This window comes from Dryobates pubescens, chromosome 12 (assembly GCF_014839835.1).
Source record: "Dryobates pubescens isolate bDryPub1 chromosome 12, bDryPub1.pri, whole genome shotgun sequence".
NCBI classification, from domain to species: domain Eukaryota; kingdom Metazoa; phylum Chordata; class Aves; order Piciformes; family Picidae; genus Dryobates; species Dryobates pubescens.
Genome location: NC_071623.1, coordinates 25,161,940 through 25,188,463, shown reverse-complemented (window position 1 = coordinate 25,188,463; position 26,524 = coordinate 25,161,940). Strand labels below are relative to the sequence as shown.

At 41.0% G+C, this 26,524-nt stretch overlaps 1 protein-coding gene across 2 annotated transcripts in view; it reads left to right on the top strand.

Moving 5' to 3' along the window:
- The first annotated feature begins 4,982 nt into the window (after positions 1-4,982).
- Positions 4,983-26,524, top strand: part of JAM2 (junctional adhesion molecule 2) — a 36,047-nt gene continuing 14,505 nt past the window's right edge. For both annotated transcript variants that reach the window (XR_008462501.1, XM_054166133.1), the window contains exons 1-2: positions 4,983-5,269; positions 26,031-26,096. Coding sequence is in view for 1 of the 2 variants with exons in the window: in XM_054166133.1 (XP_054022108.1) it covers positions 5,215-5,269; positions 26,031-26,096 (121 nt within the window). In the remaining variant the exon portion in view is untranslated. The remainder of the gene's footprint in view (positions 5,270-26,030; positions 26,097-26,524) is intronic.

Genomic DNA, 26,524 nt, shown 5'->3' with positions numbered 1-26,524 from the left:
GCTTGACAGGATGCTTGGTTGCATGGTTTAGTTGATTGGGTAGTGTTGGATGATAGGTTGGATGCGATGATCTTGAAGGTCTCTTCCAACCTGGTTTATTCTATTCTATTCTATTCTAAAATAACAAGATGCCACAGCAGCAGAAAGGAGACAAGGCCTGCTGTAACTGGGGGAGTGGATAGCCATTAAGGCAGTACCTGAGAACATTCTAAAAAGCTAGATGTGGTGACAGTTACAACTGCCATAAAAAGGGGAAAAAATATCCCTGTGTCTATCAACCTCTCTACACACTTACATAGGGCTGCTGATAATTCTTCACACTGAAGAGCAAGGCTTTCATGCTGATAGGTTCAGTGTACTGCAGGGTGGTGGTATGAGCACAATATAAAGCACACCACACATTCATCAGTGAGTTCCAACAAAAGAGTTGTGACACACAGCATGAAGTATGTATTTTGATGATCAAAACAGTTAGTTAAATGGAATGTTTTCACAGTTTTTCAAAATAGATTTCCACCAGCTTGTCCCATTGCTGTGCCCAAAATCACCAGAACAGTCACTCTACAGCTATGTGCTCCCATCTTCAGCACTTAGTGGAACAAACATATGTGACAGCCATTTAGTGTGCTCAGAAAACAACATGTGTCCAGAGATTTAACCCACAGACTATTGCACCAAGTCTCAAATGGTATCTCTGATCACTTCAAATATAACATTTCTCTTATTTAGAAATATTTTTTTAATCTGGTTCTTCTTCTTTAAATATGGAAAAAATACTCATTTCGATCGAGTAATCTTAGTCCAAACCTAAACAACGTAGATTCCAATAACCATCAGCCCTCCGGCTCTCCATATTAATAAAGACATGGGTATGCTCATGCTTTTTTATGCTTATGCTTTAACAACATATGTGTGCTTTTTCTCCATGTCTTTTCTAACTCAGTAGTTCCAGATTCTGAGTCTTCCCCCTGCTTCTTTCATCAGGTGTTCAAGAGGGGATTGGACATGGCACTTGGTGCCATGGTTTAGTAGGCATGAGATCTTGGGTGACAGGTTGGACTTGATGATCTTTGAGGTCTTTTCCAACCTTGTTGATTCTATGATTCTATGATTCTATGATCATAACCAGGCACAATTATCAGCAGCCTTGCTGAGCTACCTGATATTATAGATCAGCTAAGAGATATCAAAAAGTTTTAACAACAATGAAATTAGGAAACCACAGGATGAAAAAGTCAAACTGGTGCAGAACTGTGATCTTCAATGCCTTTACTGATGTTTCACTCTGCAAATGAGATAAGCTACTTGCAGATCAGGACACATCTGTACTGACAGAATGAAAGTGTACTTGCTTACATGAAATTTGGGTTAATGCTACTTGATCTTCTTAAATCCAGTGAGTAAACTTCAGATGTGTTACATTTATGCCTGAATGGGATACACCAGGGAAGCATTGCCTTTTGTTCACTCCAGGGTGTTGTTCTTGTTTTGGTTTGGGTTTCTTTTGTGTGTGGGTTTTTTGTGTGGTGTTTTTTTTTAGTGGCAGTGTAAGGATGAACATTCATCAGCTCTCCCATGACTGTCTTCAGGTTGGTATGTGTAAACCATGACAGGTCAGCGATTACACATATTACTCTTGTAACTGTTAACAGTTCTCTTCTTGTAGCTCAGTTTTCCCCTCTGTCTTACACATGCTTTTGAGAAGAGGAACCATCATCATCTTCTTCCTCTCTTACCTGTCTGTAATGTGTTTGAGTATTTACATTTCAACACCTTTGTAACCAAGTTTAGCAGTTCTAATTATTATTGTTGTTAATTTTTTTCTCTAAGTTTTTCTAAAAATCAGCATGCAAGGTACACACAAATAAATCCAGGGCGATACACACTAATATCACAGTATCACAGTATCACAGTATAACCAAGGTTGGAAGATACCCCAAGGATCATCAAGTCCAACCTGTCCCAACAGACCTCACAACTAGACCATGGCACCAAGTGCCACGTCCAGTCTCCCCTTGAACACCTCCAGGGATGGTGACTCCACCACCTCCCTAGGCAGCCCATTCCAATGACGAATGACTCGCTCAGTGAAGAACTTCTTCCTCACCTCGAGTCTAAACCTCCCCTGGCACAGCTTGAGACTGTGTCCCCTTGTTCTGGTGCTGGTTGATATATATCTATTCGTTTTTAGAATAGAATAGAATAGAATAGAATAGAATAGAATAGAATAGAATAGACCAGACCAGGTTGGAAGAGACCTTTGAAGTCATCAAGTCCAACCCATCATCCAACACTATCTAATCAACTAAACCATGGCACCAAGCACCCCATCAAGTCTCTCCTTAAACACCTCCAGTGATGGTGACTCCACCACCTCCCCGGGCAGCCCATTCCAATGGCCAATCACTCTTTCTATGAAGAATTTCTTCCTAACATCCAGCCTAAACCTCCCCTGGTGCAGCTTGAGACTGTGTCCTCTTGTTCTTGTACCTAAGAGAAATAAAACATTCCCAAAGCGAAGAGTCAGAGTTTTGGCTTATTGTGTTTCACAGAATTTTTTGTACATTGTATTTCAAAAGTGTTTTGTCACAGAGTGATAGTACCATAGTAAAAAAAGTGAACCTGTATTGTTAGAACAGCTCAGCAGCAGCACTCCACATCTGCAAGATCTGCAGTCTTTCTTGTTTCATTAAAACAAAAACCAGAATTCCATTGCAAGGTAAAAAGGTAGATTTATCCAAAATATCTAAGGAAATGAGGGTAATATTTTGGTTTATGAATTACTGAGATCTTTAAGAAGTATCCAAGTCTTGAAATTGTGTTGTGCTTCCACTTGACTAGGATAGTTATTACAAAATAAGACCGCTATTCTTGACCAGCATTCTGTGTGCAGATGTTAATTATAGGATATTTTTGTTATTCTGAAAAGGAGTCTCTATGGAGAGCTCTCCAAGAATAACTGTTCAGCTGAGCATCTTGAACAATTTTTTTCCATGTTGAACTCTATGTGCTGTTTAATAAAAATATTTTTACTACAGTTAATGTAAAAACATTAAAAATATGGATAGCAGTCTTGTGCTCTTCTACCAAAGCACTTAACAGTTACTTTCAAGAATACTTTCAAGAATACTTTCAGAAGTGTATATATTAAATGAAATGTATATGTTACATTAAACTTTTCCAGTAATTCTGTGAATACATTCAGAATAGTCACTTTTCATTGCTAGTATTTCCTGCAGTTGTATAAAGCAAGCAGAGAAACCATGACTCAGTTATTGCTGGCATAATGAGATAATGCAGAGAAACTGAAACCATGCTGGGAAAAGTCAAAGAAATGTGGGGAAGGCAACCTTGCACAATGGGTATTTTCTTCACTTTGCTCTGACCTCAAGCTTGTATAAACTCTATGCACTAAGTGGATTTAATGTGGTATAAGAATCATGCTAATTAAATCCAAATTAAACCCTGAATGTGAGCCTATGTATTTAGATAATTGGATCTATGGTAGAAAGGCTACTGTACTAGACTGCTTCATCTTATCATCTAATGGGATACCTTCTGCTCATGATTAATCTCCTCATTCCCCCCTAGATTCATTGTCATTATATTACTTTAGTAGTTCAAGTCCATACTGCTATTTCTTAGCATTCCTCATCCCTATACCTTTTCCACCAAGGCTCCTCACATATATTTAAATGCTGTGTCAACACCGTCCCTGTGGCTCTTAACAGTAAAGCAGTCCTACTGAAATCAGTTAAAGTTTGTCTATGCTTAAAGTGACAATGTGCTGGGCCACACAAAGAACTTTTCTGTTGCCTATGGAATAGCTTTGAGTTCATACAATGTGTGTCACCATTATATAGGTAATATATACTGGATATGTATACATATATGCACTCTTTTTTCCACAGAAATATTGTTTGTATTCTACACAAGTCTTAGCATGTGAAAAATAAGCTAAGAAGATTTTTGATATGAAGAGCATCATGGCATCCTACTTTTTTGGTCCCCATTGAAATAGCTGCTAGAAGTTTCATTTTTAAGTAGTCTCTCCCCCTTTTCCTACAGTTTAACAAAAAATAGCCATCATTGCTGCTCCGATTACAACATAAATGCCAATGACACTTTTCTTGTCATAGATGTTTTTAGAAACCACTCAGATACACTATTAACTGTCACAATGAGTAATTTTCCTTCATTAATAAATGTAAAAGGCCACTATATATTTAATAGCGAATCTCCTAGACTGGTATAAACTATTAATTAAAAATAATTTGAAGGTCACCGTGCAGTCCATCTGCTGGTTAACGGATGCTCCCTAGGGCGGGTGGGGTTTTGTCCAGTGCAGATGCACGGGCACAAGGAGTCACTGTGACTTTGTTTCAAGCCTGAGGCTTTAACGAGCGCCTTTACCGTCACATCGCGCTCTCCGCATCCACAGTCTCCGCGTTTATGTTTCATGATCTCAGCCAGTTAAGCAGTCCTACATACACCCCAGGTGGGTTTGACTTCGGGACGTGCACTAACTTCTTTGAGAAGTTTAAGCTTTACGCAATAAAAAGTTTGTGTTTGCGATTTTTTTTTTTTCTGTTGCAACAAGAGATTATGAAGATGTCAGAGTTTAAAAATGAATAACTAAACGGGAGGGAAGCGCTGCTGAACACGATACGATACAGCCCCGGGATGCGCGGGGGCACTGCGACGGCTGGGCAGTAGGGGCAGGAGGAGAAGGCGGAGGATAAGGAGTGGGGGATCGGTGCGCCCGGAGGTGCTCTGGAGTGCTGCCGGTCACGGCTCCCCGCCCTGAGCCGGGCCGCCCCAGGGAAGGGCGGGCGGTGGCCGGAGCACAGCCCCGCTGCCGGCCGCGGATCTCGGCGCTCGGAGGCGGCGCGGGGCGGTTCCGCACGCGTTGAAAGTTTTGGGGCAGCGGCAGCGGGCTGACAGCAGCGGCTCGGGCTGACAGCAGCGGCTCGGGCAGGCTCCGCCGGCGTGGAGGCAGAGTCCAGCAGTCTCAGGCATTGTGCCCCGGCTGTCGCACCTGCTTCACGGCTGCCTCCCCGGCACGGCGCCCCCGGCCCGCAGGCACCGCCCTGCTCCTCCGGGCCGAGGCGAAGCCGGGCCGCCCCCACAGCCAAACCGCGCCTCACGCCTCGCCGCTGCCGCCCGGCGATTATTAGCCGCTGCCGCCGGCGAGGAGCGGCTGTTGCCGGGAAGATGGCGAGTCGTAGCCTCCGCCTGCTGCTCCTTGGTTACTTGGGCGTCCTGAGCTGTAAGTGGCCGCGTCCCTTCTCCCCGGGGCAGGAGTGAGGGGCACCGCGTACCGCTACCGTCGGGAGCGCTCCGGCCACTGAGCTCCCGGCCGCGGGACGAACGGTCCCCCCGAAATGCATGTCGAGGGGGGAAGACTCGGACCGGGACGCTCGGCCGGCCCGACCCCTTCCCAGCCACCGCCCGGGCCCTGCCCTGCCGCGCCCGCCTCGGGTGCTGCGCGTGCCGGGGAGCCTCCGGGCGATGCGAGGCGAGGGGACGGCAGCGTCGGTCGGGATGTCGATTCTTCTCCCTCCCCCCCACCCCCCAGACAGAGGAGCCAAGTCACGTCTATAACAGCGAAGTGCAAGTGAAGACGGGGAACGCGCGCTGATTATTTCCATGTGTCTCTCGTCTCCACACAGATGTAACCTGTTTCAGCCGGGCCTGTTTCGGCGCAAGGCAGCAGCTTCCTGCCGTGGTGCCAAGTTTAGGATGCGGGCTGCGAAGTTGCCTTTCTGATGGCCTGTACAAGCTGAATGAGCAAGTGATGGGCATATGTTTTCTGCTGGCAGCACTGGATGCTGCAGCTCCAGAACAGGCTTATGTTTCCAATGTTCTTATGATCTTACTGTCTAACGTTAAAAACGAAATAGAGGGGATGTTAAAATAATTTGGCAAAAGCTACCCCACCCAGGCAGCCCATGGAAATAAGGAAAAAAAAATAACACCACAAAAACTCCAAACAAACAGACGTTCAGTGCTGCCACATACCTGTAAAGCAACAGTGGATTAAGATACAGGCCTGACAGTGTGGGCTGTGCTCCTGTTGTGTGCTTCTGGTGTCTTGTTGCCAATTTAGGGAAAGAAGCTGTACACAGAAATAATGCTTTGGAAAGAGTTATGTGTCTTGCAATGGAGTGACAACCCGGCACCAGCCTGGGACAGGTTCTCAGTCGCTTGTGGATTTGAAACATCCATGGTGCTGATGCTGGGTATGATTTACAGTATCCTTTTTATTCTTCCTCACCAAACAGAAACTTTCCTGAGTGGAAACTCCTTTTTGTTAGAGAGTAGTAAGTCCTGTCAAGAAGAGACTTGGAAGTGATGCATGTCTGTTAGGCTTTTGGTGTTAGTTGTTCTTTTCCTCTCTCTCTGCATCTATGAGACTTTACAGAAATTTTGGTCTGTTAGATGAGCAGCTAACACAGACTTTCATATAGTAAATAATTATTATCTTTTTTTTTTTTCATTTGTTGTTAATTACATGTGTATAGCCAAGCAAAATGAGGCTGCTGTGGGTTTTTTTGTGGTGGGTTTTCATGTGTTCAAGCTTCTCAGCTTTCTGGTTAGTTGTGTCTGTTGGCAGTGCTGGCTTTTACCAGTGAGGAAATAGTAGAGGGTAGCTTGGAAGCAGTACAGTGGATCAAAGTCTAGTGCCTACATTGTTGTCAAACTTGTCCCCTTTTGTTTTTTTTCCGTCCCTCTTCTTGTCCCAATTCCCAAGAAACTCCAGGTGGGGAGAAAGTTTACCAGCAAGGTGCTGCAAAGAAGCTGTCACATGAGGAGGGTGGCTGTAGATGGGTGTGCAAATGCTGATTGTTTGTGTGAGCCAGAGGAAATCCAGGCAGAAATCCAGGCAATCTGGAGCCTCCTGCAGCTCCTGTGGCTGGTGTATTTTCACATGAACAATAAGACTAAGTAACGCTGGCGTCTGAGTCAGACATATGAGTTGAGCGTTCTCTTATATGGGACTGAGACCCAGCGTGCCATGGAGATAGTGTGGAATGGGCATAAGGGTTGATATCTGGAGCATGTGACATTTATATTGTGGAGTAGCTCTAGAGAACTTGCTTCACAGTTGAGCTGCAGAAATTAGGAGTTGTACAAGTTGGTTGCAGGACATCAGCATGTGCTGAAGTTGATGAGGTTTGGGTTGTTTTTCAGTGAGAACTTACTAAGAAATAATAACGATCTGCAGAAACAGTGGTTTCTCAGAGTTAAAGCTTCTCTTTCACCTTTAATTTCGGGGAAAGAGAAGGAATTTGAGGTCTTAAATCATTCTCTGTCAGCATGAGCTTCTGAAACTGATGTTTTCTGGAAAGTTTTAGAAGGTGCCACAGAGTAAAGCTTGTGAGCTCTGACAAAACAGAATGCTCAAAAATTATTGTCATTATTCATCATGGCTACTCTGGAGGAGGCAGCACATAGTGAAGAACTGGCCTTTTGCAAAGCTGCTAGGTGTGGTTTTTCCTGCATTAGTATACGTTAGAAATTAAGCTGGTGGTGCTGGACATGAATCCAGTACAGTGTGTCTGTGAGGACAATGCCGAGTCAAGAAACAGCAGTCTGAGATAAACATTTGATGGAACTCACTGGGTAGTTTGAGCAGTAAATAAGGTGAAGACTTGCTTATTTGTTTAATTTTGGCTTTAAAACAAACTCTCAGGAGTCTTTCAGCCAGATACAGGTTCTAGACAAAAAAAAGCCTTGTGTCTTCTGTGTGCCCAACAAGGAATCATAAAGAGTGGCTACATTTGCTGTAGGAATTGACAGTGAAGGATTTAACACTGTGCTTTCTTAGTTATAAGTGATGTGCAACTGATGTACTCAAAACTGAGAATATTGTCAACTCCCAGTCTTCTGTTGAACCCTCTTTGTTTGCTGGATCAACTTGGTAGGGACTTAACTCTGATTTCTAGATTAGAGTCTGTATTCAGGTAAGAAGGGATTTCTTAAATCTGTAAGACTGCTTACTTCTCTAGAAACATCTGTACAACATAGTACTATAAATCAGACTACCCATTTTTTGGAGTGGAAGTGTGGTGGGGAAGACATCAAAGGAAGGTTCCTTCTCTTACTGTTTTAGTTGAGAAGCAGTATTTCTTCGCTAGACTGTTAGTGGTCCACAGACCTGCACAGACTCTTAGATTCTGTAACACTGGCTGTAAGTTGAGAGTGAACTTCTCAAATAAACAATTGAAAATTAGCTACAGAAAAGCAGTGGTTATTTCTAATGTTCAGTTGAACTTTTTGTGACTGCAACATTGCACAAGATACCCAAATGCTTCTTAAATGTCTTCAAATTGAGGACTTGGTTGGAAAACCTTCCTGTCTTTAGAAGAGAGATATGATTCTCTCTCTAGCTTATGTTATAACCTTCACAGTTTCACCCTCTTGGTTAGATCCTCAGGGCTCAGAAGAAACTTTGTGAGTTATTGGCATGTCTCTCAGGAATTATGGCCTTTGCTGCATTTGAGCAAGTCACCTTAAACGTAGGCATACTGCTTGGAAGGAGCTATTTCTGAAAGGCCTCAGCCAAAAGCAGAACTGTTCTGCAGTAAGGGCTTTGCCTATCTTCTCTCTCCAGCAGCCCTGCAGTATCCTTATGGGCCTCACAGCCTGCTATTGGATGAACAAAAGAAACAAAAATGAAGGTGCTTCTCTTTCCTCACTGCATAAAGGAGACAGGAGATGTACCTGGAAATGTCACACATAAAGAAAATCGCAATTCCTCGTGTTGTCTTTTGTTTAAAGTGGATGTATGCAAATAGAGGACTTGGTTTTGTTGTTGTGCAGCTTCTGGAGTTCTGTTTTCTGAGCTTTAATGATGCAACCATTCTTTGTTCATGTCATAGAACGTGCATTTCTGGTAATTGTGAATACAAAACGGCATCTGGCATTAATAATGAGGGTTGAAACTAGCACTGTGATTAGCAAATCTAATTGAGCCTGGATGAGGTCTTCTCATTGGCTATTTAACTGAATTACCCTCAAGATATTTTTGCAATTGTTTCCTGTATTATACCTATATTTCCTACTGCTGCTTGGGCAGCAACATAGTAGCTGCCAGGTTCTGCTGCAGAAGCTGGCTGAAGATGACATAAATTATTAGATAAAAACTTGGCAGGTAGTTGAACTTTGACTTCACCTTTTCTCTTCAGCTGACTGATTTAACAGTCCATGGGGTCTTCTTTCACAACCTAGAGCTGCCAAACTTGTCTGCATCCACTGACTAACCCCAAATGTTATTGGGGGTGTGCGCAGACCTGTTTGTAAAGAAGAGAGCTAACAATGTTAGAGAAGGCTTTTACCCTGCCTCGAAGTGTGCTCCAAGTGTTTAAGCTTCATCCCAAGTGCTGGTGGTCTCAAGAGAGAATTCCTCTGAAGTATGGGAGAATCTTCTTGTGCAACTTAGATTTTAAAAAATCCTATTTTCTCATAATTTCATGAGTAAATAGTAGTGATATTTCTTCACTGAAGACAGACAGTCACATGCATGTGAATCCTCTGCCGCAGCAGTAAGCAAGCTTCCCCTTTTGAGGTGAGGGGTGTAGGTTTAGGTTGTCAATGCTTTTGGAGGGCAGGAACAACTAGTAATTGAGTTCTGAAACTGAGATTTTAAAGTTTATGTATGATATGGTCTACTTAGAGTTCATCAACACTGTAAATGTCATCTTTTCTTTGGAGCACTTCTGAAGCAGTCTGTTTATCATCGGTTCCCTGCAGATGGCAATTCCTTTTGGGAATACGTTTCTCAAAGTAAGACTTAGTGTCAAACTTTCTCTTAGCAGTGCTAGAGGTGACTCCAGTGTAAATGCTTACATAAAGGAAGATTATTAATGTTCACACAGCCAGAAATACCCAGATCACAAAATAAATATCCTGTGTATCAAATACAATTGAAGCACAAGGTAGATACTTGTATTTGTCATTGCAGACTGTTTGCCAGGGCCAGATAGAATGGCTAAATTAAGGTTCCCTTAAAGCTATATAAAAATATCAAATAAAAAATTGCTTAAAATAGTGTTCCTGTGGATGTATACACCCAACAATATTATTGCTATTTTGTCTTGTTTGCCTGGTTGGGTTTTTCCCTCCATGGCAAACACCTTTGTAGCAGTATTGCATGTAAATTGGAAAATAGATGGTTACAAGTTCTTCCTTCTAGTTTAGTGCCTAATTTACAGTGAGGTGAGCACATTAACAGAAAGTGAGGAAAATGTTATGTAGAAACTGAAAGGCAATTCATTTGCCAGTAATTAATTTTGTTACAGCTAGCTCACCTTCCCACCCCCTAGAATTTGTGTCACTAGCTTTGTTACAGTTCTACTTTCTGACATATCCTTTCCCATCCCAAGTACTTTTTCGAAGCACTATTAGTTTTAATAAAATGTTTCTGCAGAAAAGCCTGTGGTGTCTGCCTTGAAGCCTTGTACATGATTGCACTGTAAATCTGCCACAGGAAGCTTAAAGCAAATATTATGGTGTTTTGTAATCAAGACAAATGGTTTGTTTCCTTCATCTAAATGCTGGAGTTTTGGGGGAAATGAATATGTATTTCAAAGAATGAGACAGCAGATGAGGCTAGAAGAGCATTTGGATCATTGCCAGTGCTTGTGCTCACCTGTAGTATTTCCAAAGTCACTTTTTTTCTGCAGGGCTCCAATGAATTTTGTAACCTCTATGCTCACAGTGTATCATTGAGCACTCAAGTGCTTATATAAAATTTCTTAAACCAGGCAGAAGGTGAACTTGACAGCTGAACATCTGGTCCTGTTTGCTTGTCAGTTTCTAATGCATATGGGGAAATGAAGGAGCTTTTGGAGAAGGAAGAAGGGGGAAATAACCATTTCTGATCAACAGCAAGTATTACAGCAGTGGTAGTTGTTGAACCACTAGTAAGCCTGTAACCCTTCCTGGTTAACAAGAACTGAAGCAGGCATCCAGTTTCTCTCAGAGAAAGATCTGATAATGAGGCTTTTTGAATGCTTGCTTTTTACAAGTTCAAAATGTAGCAGTTTTCAGTAAGAGATAAAAATATCAAACTTGCATTGAAATAGCTGCAATATGATCCTGGCAGGTTAAAAAAGTAAGAAATGGTCAGACTTGAGCTGGAAAGAACAGACCCTACAGTCTGAACAGATTTGAGGTCTGAAGTTTGAACAGATATATTTACATAGCTTTTGTTTGGATTAACTTCTTAAAGGTTGAACATGCTCTCAAGCCTCTCCAACCAACTGAATCAGACTCAAAGGGAAACAAAGCATATTATTGTCTAGATGGAAAGTGATGTATTATAGAGCTGTTTTGGTAGCAGATAATGTAACAACAGGGGACATATTTGCTGTTCACAAACTCTTAACTTGGAGATAATAATCCAACATGCATTCTTGAGAAGAGGATTTTATTCAAATTAATATAATAAAGAAACCAAAATGATTATGTACTGTATCTTAGGCTGCAGAAAGTATCCAGTATGAATTGTTGGTTGACAGCCATCTGAACATGAGCCAGCAATGTGCTCAGGTGGCCAAGAAGGCCAACAACATCCTGGCCTGTATCAGGAATACTATGGCCATCAGGAGTAGGGAAGCGATTGTGCCCCCTGTACTCTGCACTGGTGAGGCCATACCTGTGTTTGGTTTTGGGCCCCTCAATACAAGGGGGACACTGAGTTGCTGGAGTGTGTCCAGAGAAAGGCAGCAAAGCTGGTGAAGGGCCCAGAGAACAAGTCTTAGGAGGAATGGCTGAGGGAACTGGACATTGTTTAGTCTGAAGAAGCAGCTGAGGGGAAACCTCATTGCTCTCTACAATTACCTGAAAGTGGGTTGTAGTGAGGTGGGGGTCAGTCTCTTCTCTTTAATATCAGGTGATAGGAAAGAGGAAATGGCCAGAAAATGTGCCAGGGGAGGTTCAGGCTGGATGTGAGGAAAAATGCTTTTACTGAAAGAGTGTTCTGGCATTGGCATAGGTTACATGGGGAGGTTGTAGAGTCACCATCCCTGAAGGTGTTCAAGAAAGGTGTAGGCATGGTACTTCAGGACATGACTTAATGGGCATGGAGGTGTTACATCAATGGTTGGACTCAATGATCTTAGACATCTTTTCCAACTTAAAGAATTCTATGGGTCTCTGTATTAGGAGAAATTCTTGGTGATGGTATGCTGAGGGCTCTTGTGTTGAGTAGAGCTAGGCTGGAGTTGAAGAAGTATTTGTGCTTGGCATACCTGTAAACATATGAGGAAACCATATGTAGAAAAAGAGTTTGAATGAATGTGATGTGAGTTAGACAGCAGTTTTGAATATATAAACAATACTTAGCTCTTGGAGGTGTCCTGGTTCATAACTGAAGCTTTCTAGAGATGTACTGGCAAAAATGAGTAAAAATGCATGATCTGGAATGATATCTGTAGAATGCATAGATGTGTTTAGGTGCGTGTTAGGGCTAGCTTTTGTGCCCCAGTACCCTGTTTCTTTAAAATGGTCTAAAATGTAAATATTTATTGTTTGCTCTTTGACTATGGGGCCACAAAAACTTATTTTTCTACCTCTCCTCCAGTCTTTAAGCTAGTCAACCACAAAGGTGAAGAATTCTTTCTTAAACTGTCTTGTTATGCGTGGCTCTTGTTTTACATACCCTTGTGCCAGACTAACAGGGGTTTTGTGGGTGTGACAAAGTTCTGATGCATCTTTGATGCTGTTCAAAGCGGCAGTGGTGAGCACTTGGAAGTGGGATTCAAGCAAGCTGTCCCATGTGTTTAATAATGAAGGGCTATAATTTGTACTTAGGGAGGCTGCTTCCCTGCCTAAATACAGAAAAGTCTGAGAGGGTACAGTGGCCACAGATGGCTGCGGTGTGCCAAGACCCATGGAGAGATGCTGGCTGAGAGCCTCTGCAGCCCTGGCTTGAGGCATTGCTTAGTGGTGTTGGCTGAAGAAGTCTGGGACAGAGTTTTCAGGCTACAAAGCTTTACTGGGTCAAACTGACTGATGTTAAGGTGTTGAGCTTGCTTGAGAGCTGGAACATTTTTGGAATGTAGATTTTGGAAAAGTCAGACCCTGGTGAGAATAAAGCACTCAGCGGACCCATGCGATATGAAATGCCTGTGCCTCAATTAACTTCAGCTGTGCAAGTTAACAGAAATAGATGCTGTCTGTAATTAATGTGACATGACTGAAGGCTCTTTAGATGCTGCTGCTGAATTAACCAAGTTTTAATGTGTCTTAGCCAGTTAAGATGTTATGTGTCAAGATCTGGAAAACAGTATACATTTTAGTAACTTCTAACAGATAAATGTATACATTGCGTTGCTTGAGATTTGGAAGATTCAAACTAATCAGTGACTTGTACTGCACATAAACAGCTCCAGCTTGTTTCAGATCTTTGTAACTCCAAATGGTAGGGATAATTAGATAAAAGAAGATTATCCCTAAAACTGAACTAGTAGAGTATCAAAAGAAGACAAAACACTGCAATCTGCTTAGCACTGTTCAGAAAGAAAAATAGGTGATAAAGCGTTGCTGTGTTGAGTTGTTCTGCTGTTTTGTTGGTTTATTAGGGTTGGGTTTTTTGCATAGTACTCTTCCCCACCCCCCAGCTTTTCTTTGAAGAACTCTCTGTCACAGGGTTCTACTTCAAAGGTGGGGAATGGGTGTGTTAGGGATATTTTGGTTATTGGGCAGTGTTGGGTGGGTTGGGATTTTTGGGGTTTTTTGTGTTGTGCTTTTTTCTGTTTGGTTGGTTGGTGGTGGGTTTTTTTTCTTCCTTTTTCCTCTAATGTCCAAAAAATCCAATTAAAAGATCATAAACAGCAATACTTAGATATTGGAAGAGTGTTCAGAAGAGGTTTCAATCTTCTGAGAAGGCAGAGAAACTTTCTGTTTAAATGTCAGTAAATATTGTTATGTGAAAGATAAATGTAGTGGTGTTTTGGTTTGGGGTTTTTGTGGTTTTGGTGTGTTGTTGGGGTTTTTTTGGTCAGCATTTGAGTATTGTTTCTATCTTGAAATGAATGCCCCTGTTGCCTTCTCTTCACCACCACAATGATCCTTCCTGGTGTAATGCGATTCACTGAATGTCACACATAATGTGATACACAAGAATGTCAGAATCATGTGAGAGGCTCCTGAAAGGAAAACAAGTATTTCAGTAGTGGAATAGAGCAATACAGCAGCTGAAAATGTAAAAGAGAGGGAGGGTTGGAACACTCAGATACTAGTAAGGGCTCATAAAATTTCCAGGATTGATGCTGTTGTGGTACTGGAGTGACTAGTAAAGCAAACATTGACACTCCAAATTTTCTGGTAGCATCACAGTTGGGTGTCTGGGAGAGAAGATAGAACTGAGAGCAACATCCCCAGTGGAAGTATGCTTAGACATCAAGAAGCAGCCCTTTGGGCTGCATTACTCTTACAGTTTTCATACTTGCCATGCATTCTAAGAAATGCTCACAAAATTCCATTTTTCCCCTTTTCTAAATAAGACCTACATCCTGGACATCAGCTAGTGCTATTTGAATCAAATTATGCAGAAGTCTTCTGAAAGACATTAGACATTAAAAGTAAATGTAATTCTTCTCCTGTGTTCAGTTTAAGTCTTGCTGAAGTGATGACTTGGGGATTTTTCCAGAAGTTAATGTACTTGCAGCACTTATCTTCAGAGCTTTTCAATAAATAATGTGCCAGGGGATAAAAGTCACCTGGGGAAGCTGTTTATCAACAGGGAATCAGTGCCATATGTAGAGACACTAAAAAATTTTCAGCTCTATTTTTCCCCTGTCACTGCAAACTCTTAATTCATTCATGTTCAGTTGTACCTTTAGCTGAGCCTTCAGGACTATGACAATCTACAAACAGCTGCTCTTCATTTTCCAGCATTGTTCATACTGTTGTTCCCCTTTCTTATGGGGGAGAAAAGAGGGGGGAAAAGTGCTACAAAGGTTTTGCCCAGTTGCCAAAGTGTAATGGCTTTTTAACATAGTTATTGGGAGAATGCACTGATTTTTGTGAGAGAAGTATGATGTCTCTTTGTAAGTATTTAAACTTATTTAGAGTTTATTCAAAGCCTTTGAAAGTCATGTAAACAGAGAAAGAAGAGGAGCATGGGCAGACTTTCAGGTAAAGACTATTTTTCTTGAGTTAAAGAAAACTTAATGTCTTCTGCAGAACATCAGAGCTGTGCAGTAGTGGGTTTTTTTCCTTACCTTTTTACCTTCAGTTTTGGGGGAATGATACCAATCACCTGAAAACGTGAAACATTGCCTACTGCACCATTGTGCTGTTAAGACTACAATCCTGCACCAGTATGCTGCATTTGAATGGCCTATAACTTCATGGAGCTCAAAGCTTGTACATAAAAATGTGGTATGAAATCTGATTAGTTTAGACTGTCGGTTGTGGTGACTTGAGGGTAAACAGTCCGTGTTCTTCAGCTGCCTCTGCCTTGGGATGAAAAATGTGTATTTGGTGGACAGATAGTATCCAAGGAAGCTCCTGTGGCTAAAGGTGGCAAGAGCCTTAGCTAAGAACTCTGACTGTTTAACTAGAAGTTATGTGAAGACTTGCCTGTGAAGAGTTATGTGAAGTGTTGGCTGTAAGGTCTGAAGTGCAAACTTTAACATTTTCTCATGAGGAACCTGTTCCTTCTCTATCCTGAAACAATACCTGATACTTGTAGATACAAACTGTAAAAGATGATGGGCTTATTTTACACAGGCATTTCCAGCAGAACTTTTACTTAGTTGGTGATAAGCTCTTCTTCTAGAAGAGAAATGCTGGTAGCAATCTATTATTCAACAAGCCATCTTGTTCCCTTTCTTGATTTGTTGACCACTCATAGCTCTGCTGATGTAAGCTTTGTACCTTTCAGGCTCATTGCAAAAAGCTCAGTGGCAATAAATATGTAAATATGCCCAGAGTCTCATCTTAATATGTTCTGTGAATTTAGAACTGAACTTTTATTTTGTGTAAGGGTTCTATGTGATCACAGTGCTTATGGTGATGTGCGTCTGCCTGTATAATCAGTTTTCCAGCATAGTCCTTGGCCTGTTCTTCACTCATCTTTCTTGGAAAAAGATCCTTAAACCAAAATTAATTGACCTGAGTTGAAGGAGAACAACCACCTTTAAAGTGGTATTATTTAGTCTTATTTCTAACAGAAGTTTCAGCAGCAATAGTGACACGAAGGTTTCTAGAGCATCGGTGTCTCATGAGCAGTTGGTTATACAAGGAGTACTGGCGTAAATAGGGAAAGCAGATGGCAAAGCAGTAGTTTAGCATGTATGCCTATCTGGGAGATGTGGTTTCATGAAATGTGTTGCTCTGTTGACTCTTAACAAGTATTCTAGAAATGCAGTATGTTTCTTTATGATACTCTGCCTCATTTGTGCTGTAGATTATTCAAGATACAGCCATTTCCATTATCAGCACTAGGCTGTGCTTGGCGAGGTGACGACCCAGGAGGTTGAATCCTTGATCTGATAGTCTAGTATCTGTTTACTCTAAAAACAAATATTAAAGAAACAAAATCTATTTGCTTTAATTTTAAAAAAAATAAATCCCATCTCTACATGTTGAATGTGCTGTTTCTGCCTCTCAGCTGTGACTGGATTAATTATGTAATTCTGACAAAATTGTCTACAAATTATTCTGTCTTCAGGAATTTATTTTTTTCCTCTAGTAGTTTTGCAGCATCACAGAATTGCTGACATCCTTTTTTGGTTGGTTGGTTGCTTTTGTTTCATTTGGGGTTTTTGTTGGTTTGTTTCGTTTTTGTGAGAGTGAAACAGCTGGTACCTCCTTAGTTTAAGTACCTGCAGACAAGATCATCAAATCCTATTACATGAAGCGGCAAACCAGTGAATTGTGAATGTTAGCTCACATACTGAGCTCTGCCTTCATCTGACACAAAGCAGTAGAGTGTTTCACTGGCAAACCTTACCCAAATATCCTTGAGGATGTGACTCCTAACACATCTCTCCTGTTGAAAAGCTGTGATGATAACCAAGTTAATATTTATATTTGATTTAAAAATAAATAAAGCACAGTTGCTCTATTATTTCTACTCCCATTTCCTGTGTAACTTTCCAGTGTTGTTCTTACAGTGTTTTCTCATACGAATGCCCATATGTTGTTTTGCTGTTGTAGCTTTTAATGCAATGAAGTCTATAGTGGGTTTTAATTTTTGTTTGTTTGGGAGTTTTGTACTTTTTCTGCTTTGTTTTCTGCTTTTTATCCTCTTCATCCCCTTTAAGGAAGACTTGGCACCTATTATACTGTGACCTATTGTTCCTAGCGCTACCTTCCGGAGGATTTCTTCTAATCACCCTTCTCCTGGAAGCATAGAAAATATCTGCTCTTTACTCTTGCTTCTCTTGATATGCAATAACCTTAATTGAATTGAAGGAACAGCTTCAGTCCTGTTCAAATGTGCCTAAAAGGGCTTCTATAAAAACTGATATTAAAGAACTAAATTATCTATTAAAAGCCTATAAAATTAGGGCTAAGGATACGCATTTGGATGGTAAACTATGATGCTGATTTGAAGTAATAGTCATCAAAGGTGACTGTTAGATTCTTCTGGCAGGAAGAGGCTATTGAGTAAACTTGGCAGTGTAAGAGATCATGTGTGAACAAAAATGGGATGAGCTAATTTGGCAATTGCATTTGGATTATTAGGAAGAGTTCACCAAATTCTCTTGGCCAGGAGAGAAGTGGTCATCATGTTCCCAGCTTGTATTAGCAAAGAATCTGGTCTGTAGAAAGGAGGAGAAAACTTTTTAAAAGCTGTGTTCAGTTCTGTTTATTGCTAACAGGATGCAGCCCCAAAATTCATGGTTCAAGTGATATTTGTCCAAGTGAAGAAACTGCCATCACCCCTGGTTACTAGAAACATCTCAAATATCCCAAATTCACAAAGCTTTGCACAAGGCTCTTGCTGAGGATTACATTTAAAGAGCATCCTACTGTTTCTGGGCAGACTCTGACTTTGGGGGGGGTTTAATGAACATAGTAGCTGGAATGAAGTCATGATATGAGTATGTCCTAAAGCCCATAAAAAAATTGAGTGGGGGAAAAAAAGCTATGTAAAGCCTTTAAAAACTCACCACAAGGAGTTATTCTAACATCCATTACACATTAGTATGGAAGTATAATCTAGATCAGTATTTGCTTCAAAGAGAACATTTATTTTAAGAAAAGAGAATGAGTGTATTTCATATTAATTTCCTTTGAATGGAGGACATAAACTTGGCTTTGCTGGCTTGGCATTGATGGCTACACTTTGCTGAAAATGAGATATTTGAATGTGGTTATTCACATTTCCTATTGTATCTGCTACTTAGGATCTATTTGCAATGCACAGTTTTGGTTAGTTAGCTACTCCTATACATTTGGAAGTCAAAACCGAGTGCACACTTGTACATACTCATCCTGCAGAGTGAAAGGGCTTTGTAGAGATGTTCAGATTAATCAAAAAGGGGTTAAGAAGACCTACTGCTATAAACTTGAGAAGAAACTTGGGAATGCCCAGGAAATTTGGCTCCAGCTTAAATGAATAAAACCAGGGGAAGAAACATTCCTACCCTGTAACAGTGTGTTTACCTATAAAGATGTAAAATTCTAACATCTTAATGTTCTTCCTGGCATCTGGAAACTTGATTCTGTAGTGAGGAAGTTTCAATGATTTCCCTGGTTCTGAATGAGCAGGGACTCCAGTTTTGTGTGATGTTTACTGGAGTTGTAACTAATGTTGCTTGGCACAGCTGGAAGAGAAATTGTTTTTTGCAGGCAAGTAATGTGTGTATGGGTAGGCATAACTTGATGAAAATTTTTATCCTCTTCAAATTGCTCAGCAATTCCAGCAAAAGTCAACTAAATGTTGTAGAACATTTCAGAGCTGGTGTCAATTGTGGGCCAGAATGGTGGTGTGGGTTTCGGAGAGGGGTGTTTTTGTTGGTTTGTTCTGGCATGGGTTTGAGTGTGTGCATGGGTTTTCCCCCCAGTTTCCTAACTCATGTATTTCAGAGCTGATTTCACAGTTGTTGTAAATCAGTCTAGTCCTACTGACTTTAGAGGAACATGCCAATTTGCACTGGGTATCTAACTTTGCTCTCTACAGTTTAGCAATCACTCTACAGCAATTTCTCCAGGTGTTTTGACATGCAGATGTTTTGCTGAATCATTATACTTCGCGATGTAACTGGAAATCTGTTTCTTCAGATCACTGCTGTAGTGCTATGAGGTGGGCGGGACAGCAGTGGCACCGGGCTTCTACTTTCATAGCCTATTCTCATGGTCTTTTGAAATGTGATGCTACTAGACAAAAGTTGTCAGCATCCTGATGCATCTTAAAATAAGGAACAGCTGAAGCAGCCATAGGCTTGCACTGCCTTTGCAAGCTGTCTTTGAGCTGCTGCTGAGTTGCTGTGGAAACCAACTGCAGAGGGATGGAAAATAGGCTGCGCTTTTTTTTTTTGCCTTTTTTTTTTTTTTTGGAGAACTGGAGTAGTTTAAAACCCCATCCTCTGTTTTCAGAAGCGCCCTCTGAATTGCCATGGAGACAAGAAGAGTAGCAGAGTTTTGAGTGTTGTAAAAGTGTGAGCTATAAATATTTATTTGATTAATAGCAGCATATGCTTTCTGGATTGTCTCTCTGTTAAAATAAGCTCCACGCTGCATTGAGCCTTTGCAAGCTGTGATTTCAAACTGTTCTCTCTTCTCTGTAGGGAGAAAAAAGCGAATGAAAAAATCCTGAAACTTTGAAGGAAATGGAAAAAATTTGCATTTTGATAGTTATGTAAAAATTAATTGTAATCCCCCCCTCCCCCCCGAATTTCTCACACTGTGTTGTGCATAAATCCTTCAGGGTTGGGACTGCTGAAAGCACTTAGGAAGCTATTCAGTTTATTTGGAATTGTTGTGCTTTGGTGTTCAGTTTCTTCAGAAAGGCTGACCTAAATCTCTTCCTTTCTTGTCCCATGCCACTTAGTTTTTATTTCCTACTTTCTCCTCTACAAGCACTTCCAGTTTTGTGAAGTTTCCAGGGCCAGCTGTCCTTGGGGCTGTGCTATGAAATGAATCATCAACATGATTTTAAACTCTTAGGACTACTACTGAAAACTTTGGATAATTGTCTCTGAAAACTTTTACTTTCAAGACTTTTTTTTGTTTAATTTGGGAGTTAGGAATAAAGACATCATCAGCTGCTGTGCTAGCCTTCCAGATTGCGCTAAACAGTACACACAAAGCTGAGGATTAACTCATTGTTAAGTTTGCTAATCTCCTCTACAGATGAGGCATTTAACACAAGAACTTTCCCCTGTGAGACAGAGTTCCTCAGATCTTCCAATACAAGCTTTTAATACAGGTAGAAGTCCCACTCTTAGTCACTTTCTGGCAAAGCTTCTCTTCCCCTGTTTAAATAAGTCCTGGATGGATAAAAATGCACTTCTGCATTCTGTTTCTCTTGTGATTTCCATTACAAAGGCAGAGATGAGGGTAAAGGATTAGTTTAATGCTACAACTAAAAAAAGTAGGGGGGTTTTGCACTAGGCTGTAGATCTCTCTATATGTAGTAAGTAGTAAATCCAGGAAAAATTATTAGTCCTTAAGCAGCTTGGCTATATAAACTCTGTCACTTTAGCCTAAGTTTTGGGAATTTCATTAATTTACTTCCCCCCCCCCCCCCCCAAAAAAAAAAAAAGCCACCATACTACCTGTCCTTTGTTTGTTTAAGTTTGGAGATATTTGAACACCTTGCTTTGTTGCTATAGAAGTCCTGCTGGCAGGGTACTTTAAAACTTGACATCATTTTAAAAAAACCCACCAGCTCAGCTGCTTTTGCTCACCATTTGAGACCTTTTAATCACAGAATCACCAAGGTTAGAAGAGACCTCAGAGATCATCAAGTCCAACCTGTCACCACAGACCCCGTGACTAGACCATGGCACCAAGTGCCACGTCCAATCCCCTCTTGAACACCTCCAGGGATGGTGACTCCACCACCTCCCTGGGCAGCCCATTCCTATGGCAAATGACTCCGTGAAGAACTTCCTCCTCACCTCAAGCCTAAACTTCCCCTGTTGCAGCTTGAGACTGTGTCCTCTTGTTCTGGTGCTGGTTGCTTGAGAGAAGAGACCAACTTCCTCCTGGCTACAACCACCCTTCAGGTAGTTGTAGACAGCAATAAGGTCTCCCCTGAGCCTCCTCTTCTGCAAGCTAAACAATCCCAGCTCCCTCAGCCTCTCCTCATAGGGCTTGTGCTCAAGGCTTCTTCCCAGCCTCGTTGCCCTTCTCTGGACATGTTCAAGTGTATCAATATCCTTCTTAAACTGAGGGCCCCGGAACTAAAAAAAACCAAAACAACAACAAAAATCCACAAACTAACAACAAAACAAAAATAACAACAAACAAACAAAATCTAGAAAACCTCCAAATACAAAAGGTGAAGACACTACCTGTTGCCTTCCCAGCAAGTCCTGTTATGTGTGTGTAATATAGCTAACTGACCTACTGTCTGGATGCTGGCCTTGTTATCAGCTTCAAATGTGTAGCTCTGCTCTGAAGAGCAAGCAGAGTAGTGGATAACTCCATTGTGCATGGCTCTAAGCCTAGGCTAGAAGGGTGGAAAAATGCCTTTTGGGTTTAGGGAGTATTTTGGTTTTGCTGGGGGTTGAAGGAAGGTCAGTTTGGTGTGTGTCAGAGACTCCACTGCATCGTTCTGTAATAGCTGCTCTTTCAAAAGAGAAGCCAAACCAAATATTGAATTGAGCTGTTTTTTCTCCACCACCCCCACTCTTCTACTGCTCCAAAAGCTGAATGCATTTCTCCATGAAGAAAAAAAAATTAAATGTCAGCAGTTAGGAGAGGGCTTGTACAAAGGGAGAGAAGGGATAGCTAGCAGGTGTCTATGCACACAAATTGCTGTTCCGTGCAAGGCTTTTCATGAAATTATTAATGAATGTCCTTGTGGAAGAGGCAGCACCTACAACTTAGAACTTAACTTTGTGCTGCTCTGCCAGTGAGCTTTTATTCCTGCAATCCCTTATCTCTGAACCTTCTGAATATCTAAAAGCCTGCTTCTGCTGTGTCTGTCATTGCAGAGCCAGGACCAAGACATAACATTTCTAGTATTATCTAAGTAGTGGAAAAAAACTAGACATACATTTTTCCTGACACATACTACTACCAGCATGAATACAGCTTCTTTGCAATGCCAGGAAACCAGGACTGCATCTGCTCATATCGAGGAACCATTTTCCTTATAGCTGTAAGGACTAAAAAATTAACTTCTTTGTTAAAAGTAGTTTCTTCAAGCTGCTGGAAAGACTTCTGTTATTTTCCACTGGTGTGTAGGGGTAGCACATGTGTACCTAGCATAGAATCCATTGGTCCCTTGATTAAAAACATCTACCAGGTCTATGTCCTAATTAGCCAATAAGAATGTTGAAAAACTTGCCACACATTTCACAGCACATTAAGCTACTCTCAATAGCTGCATGTGTTGCCACCAGTTCTCAGAGCTGCAGCAGCTTCAGGGGCTGAACGACTAAAACTTGCTGTGTTTAAGTCTAGCAGTTTCCAAAACATGACAGAATGGCTGCTGACAGCTACCACATAAGTGAAAGGGTGGCTGAAAAGGAATTTAAGTTCCTTTTGTGCTTCAGACTCCTTTAGCTGGTCAACCAGAAAATGTGCTGTGTCTCTTAGGTTACCATCCTTTATTTAGTCACACCACGCCTATTACAATACAAAATCTCAGCTTAGATGGACTTGCTATTCCCACCCCACAGACCTCCCCTTCAGACTACTCCCGTTGTTTGTATTTTGTGGCTGAAGAGATGCAGGGTTGTTTTTTTGTGAATCAAATAAACTCTGCCTAGAGTAAATTCTATTCTACTATTGTTCTTTAAAATTCAAGAAGTGTTGTAACCCAGAATAACTGGAAGGCTGAAGCTGAGCTTGCTTTTTTTGTGGTTTGCTTGTGGCTTTCATCTCCCCATGATGTGGGGTAATTTCTTCTAGTCTGTGTCCAATATTTGAAGTCTTAATGCCTTGTTTAGGTCATGTTTACTTAATGAAACTGAGTTGACTCCAGTTATTTCAGGTTATGTTTTGGTGCCTAAATTGCCAATTTCAGAAACTGGTTAAGGAGACTCATGCAGGGGCTGTGAATACCCCTCATATCTCGACAGCACATTTGCTGGAGGCTAGCATTCTCTAAACTGAACTGATGGAAGACAAAGGCTGCGTAAACCCTGACCGCTGACATCAGTGTTGATGAGAAGAGTGGTGGGTATGAGCCCTGGTTGCCTGGCTAATTGTCAGAGTTAACATAATCTAGCCTGTGAATGCTATCATGAGCAGGGCTTGGGCGCCTTTTGGTTGTAGCAATTGCATCTTAGACTGCTAAAAAGAATGGGAGTTAATCTTTTTTTCTTTCTTTCTTTCATTCTTTCTCTTTCCCCCCCCTCCTCATGATTAAGAAATAATGTTGTCCAAAAGTAGATAGCTTCTCCTCTCCATTCCCCATTTATGGACTATATTGTATCATAGTATTAGTCAGGGTTGGAAGGGACCACAAGGATCATCTACCTCTGAACTATTTCTCTTAGGAAAAAGTATAGCAATAGGAGGGTCCAAACAGATGCATTTAAACAAAGTGACTGTGGCAAAACACTAGGTATAATTACAGTATCCCATGGCAGGTAGATACATGTCTGAAGTCTGCATCAGCATCCAAGCACATCACTAAAGGTTTATCCTGGGGTGGTGATGTGTCTGAAGGATGCTAACACCAAACAGACGTCTGGTTTCCTTTTCTCTTTCAGGAATATCAGTAACAGTACTGGTGTTGTTGTCGCTGTTTTCTTGGGACATCAGACTTCCTAAACTTACAGTATCCTCTGAAATCCTTTGTTAAGCTTGGCTCTAGACCACCTGCTATTTAGAACTTGGCAAAACAAATACTGCAAGACTGCTTTTTCTCCTGTCCTTACAACTTTGTTTTGATTCTGTTCTCATGTAATTTCCTCTAGGCACACTGCTTCCTTTGATTTGGTTTGACTAATACATTTTTCCTTAATGATTCCTTCAGATAGGAGTATCAGTTTACAGCTGTGTGAGTAATTATCAAATGGAAAGTGTGTATTTTGGGGGTTTACTTCTAAACTAAGTTACTGACACCAAGAGTAGTGGGTTTTTCTGGGGGGTTTTGGGGGTTTTTTTCCAATCCATATAAAGACATTTGATGAACAAAAAATCTAGCGGTGCAGTAATATTTCAACTTTTCGCTCTTTCTCTTTATATGGTTAATTAAAATCCAGTGCTTATGCCTTTCATTCTGAATACTCAGTGGAGGTATTTCTGGAAAGACATTTTCAAGAGGAAATGTTCTAACTTTAAAGAGCCCGTCTGTCTTCCTGTTTGATCAGAATATGTAATGAGTTTAATTCGGTCAGTTCTCTCTTTACCACCTTAAGTTACAATTCAGACTCCACTGCTCCTTGAAGAGGGTCATGTATATGTGTGGTTTCTGTGTGTTCTGTGAGGATGACATATTTTTGTGCTTACTGCATTGCATAATAGGGTCTTCATGTCTTTTATAAATCCCTTGAAGCAAGGGGAAATTGTGCAATTTCAAGATACCAAGAGAAACCCTGCAAAGTAATTTCATTGTAACTTCCATAGTGAGAAGTAGGTACCAAGGTGCTGCTCCAGAAGTCATAGAACATGCTTCTAGTTTATGAATGCTTAGACCATGACAGTGTGCTGTGACCTCTCTATTAAAGGAGAGAAAATTCTAGGTCTGTGGAACAGTGAATGTAGTGCAGTGGTGAATTGCATATATTTGAGCTGTTTTGTGTCCAGACAGAGAAGGCTGATGTGCCAAAAATTTGTAGATAGCTTTACCTGCACACTGAAGTCCTGGAAATGCTTCCTGCCTAAGTGTTAGCTGCTGTCAGCCTTGGAACAAAATGCTTCTCCCTATTGAACACATGAAGGAAGACTGAAACTAAGAGGAGTATGGTATGACTAGTTTCTGTCTGTTAAAGGAACATTATGCTTTTAAGCAAGAGGGGCTCAGTTCTTGTTCATACCCTCTGTAACAGTCATTCAGTTGGCTGATGTGGGTAGAGGAAATGGACACCATTAGGAGTGTCTATGCTGTCTTCAAAACTGGTCCTAAACCCAATGGAACTTGAGTTGCTTGGTGGACTTGTAGCCTGCCATGGATTAATCAAAATACTGTGACCAATTCTTGGGCCATGCAGGATGACTTCTGAATTGTGAGGGAATGTGGTGGAATCCTTTCCTGTTAAGAAATCATGTATAGTGAGGTGCAATAGGGGAGGAGGTAGCTGAATGGGATTTGTTGTAGAGCTAGTGGTTATTTTGTTTGGTCTCTCTGGAATTTAAGTATTCCTGATACAAAAGATGTCCAGTATTTTTTTTCTCCTCTCTCTTTGGTATAAAACTATAGAAAAGTTGGCTAATGTTTTCTGTCTCATTTCAACAAGAAATTGAAGTAACTACTAATTGCTGCACACCTTTTTTTAACCTGTATAAGCAGTGCATGGTATTCTTAAGTAAACATACTTACTTGCCTTGCATAGAAGTGCAATGGAAAATACACTTATGGATTAATACAAGTCTCCTCAACTAGAAACAGAGACATTGCACAGGTATAAAACAACTCCTACTGTTTATATAGAATTTCTCACACATAAATATTATTATGATATTGTAAGAGAGATATATTACTATTTTTCACAGGTGTCAGGGCATGGAGAGGAAAAGATTAATTGCTCAAGGCCACCCACATTGCCAGCCCTGGTCTAGTTCTCCGTTCTCTCTCTGTACTCTCTCTAGTAGACAATATCTAATCTGTCCAGTGTAAGGAGGTCTCAAAAATATTTCTTGTAGTTGCTGAAACACATATGAAATTGCAAGTGTTTATTGCTGAATTGTCTTTTTTTCCCCTTTTTTCTGTTCCCCTGCAGATCATAAGGTGTCTGGCATTTCCATTGAAACGGATAACAAAAACGTCAAAGCAGAGGAGTTTAAGGGTACAGTATGGACATTGCTGGGATTATTTTTAATATATGAGCAATACATACAAACTATAGATATACAGAAGCTGTTTGTGCATGTGAGATTGATATCCTCTGTCCTGAAGGGTCCTGCTCCTACTCTCTCCGTTGACTCTTTGTGTAATCTTGGTGTTTCCCTGTTTTCCCTTACTTGACATGTGTTTGGATGAGATGGTCCCCAGAGGTCCTTCTCAACCTCACCTGTTCTGTGATTCTATGACTTGTTTGTCAGTCCTGGTAGCTCACTTTGTAACTTCTGCCTGGTTTCCCTCCACCTAAAATTATGTTAACTGATAGAAAGGAGGAATATTAATTTATCTTTCTGGAAAGTGAAGTGAGAGACTAGTGATAGAGCAACTACAAGTCAGCTAATTGTCAGTAACTATAATTTAAAAAGCTATTTT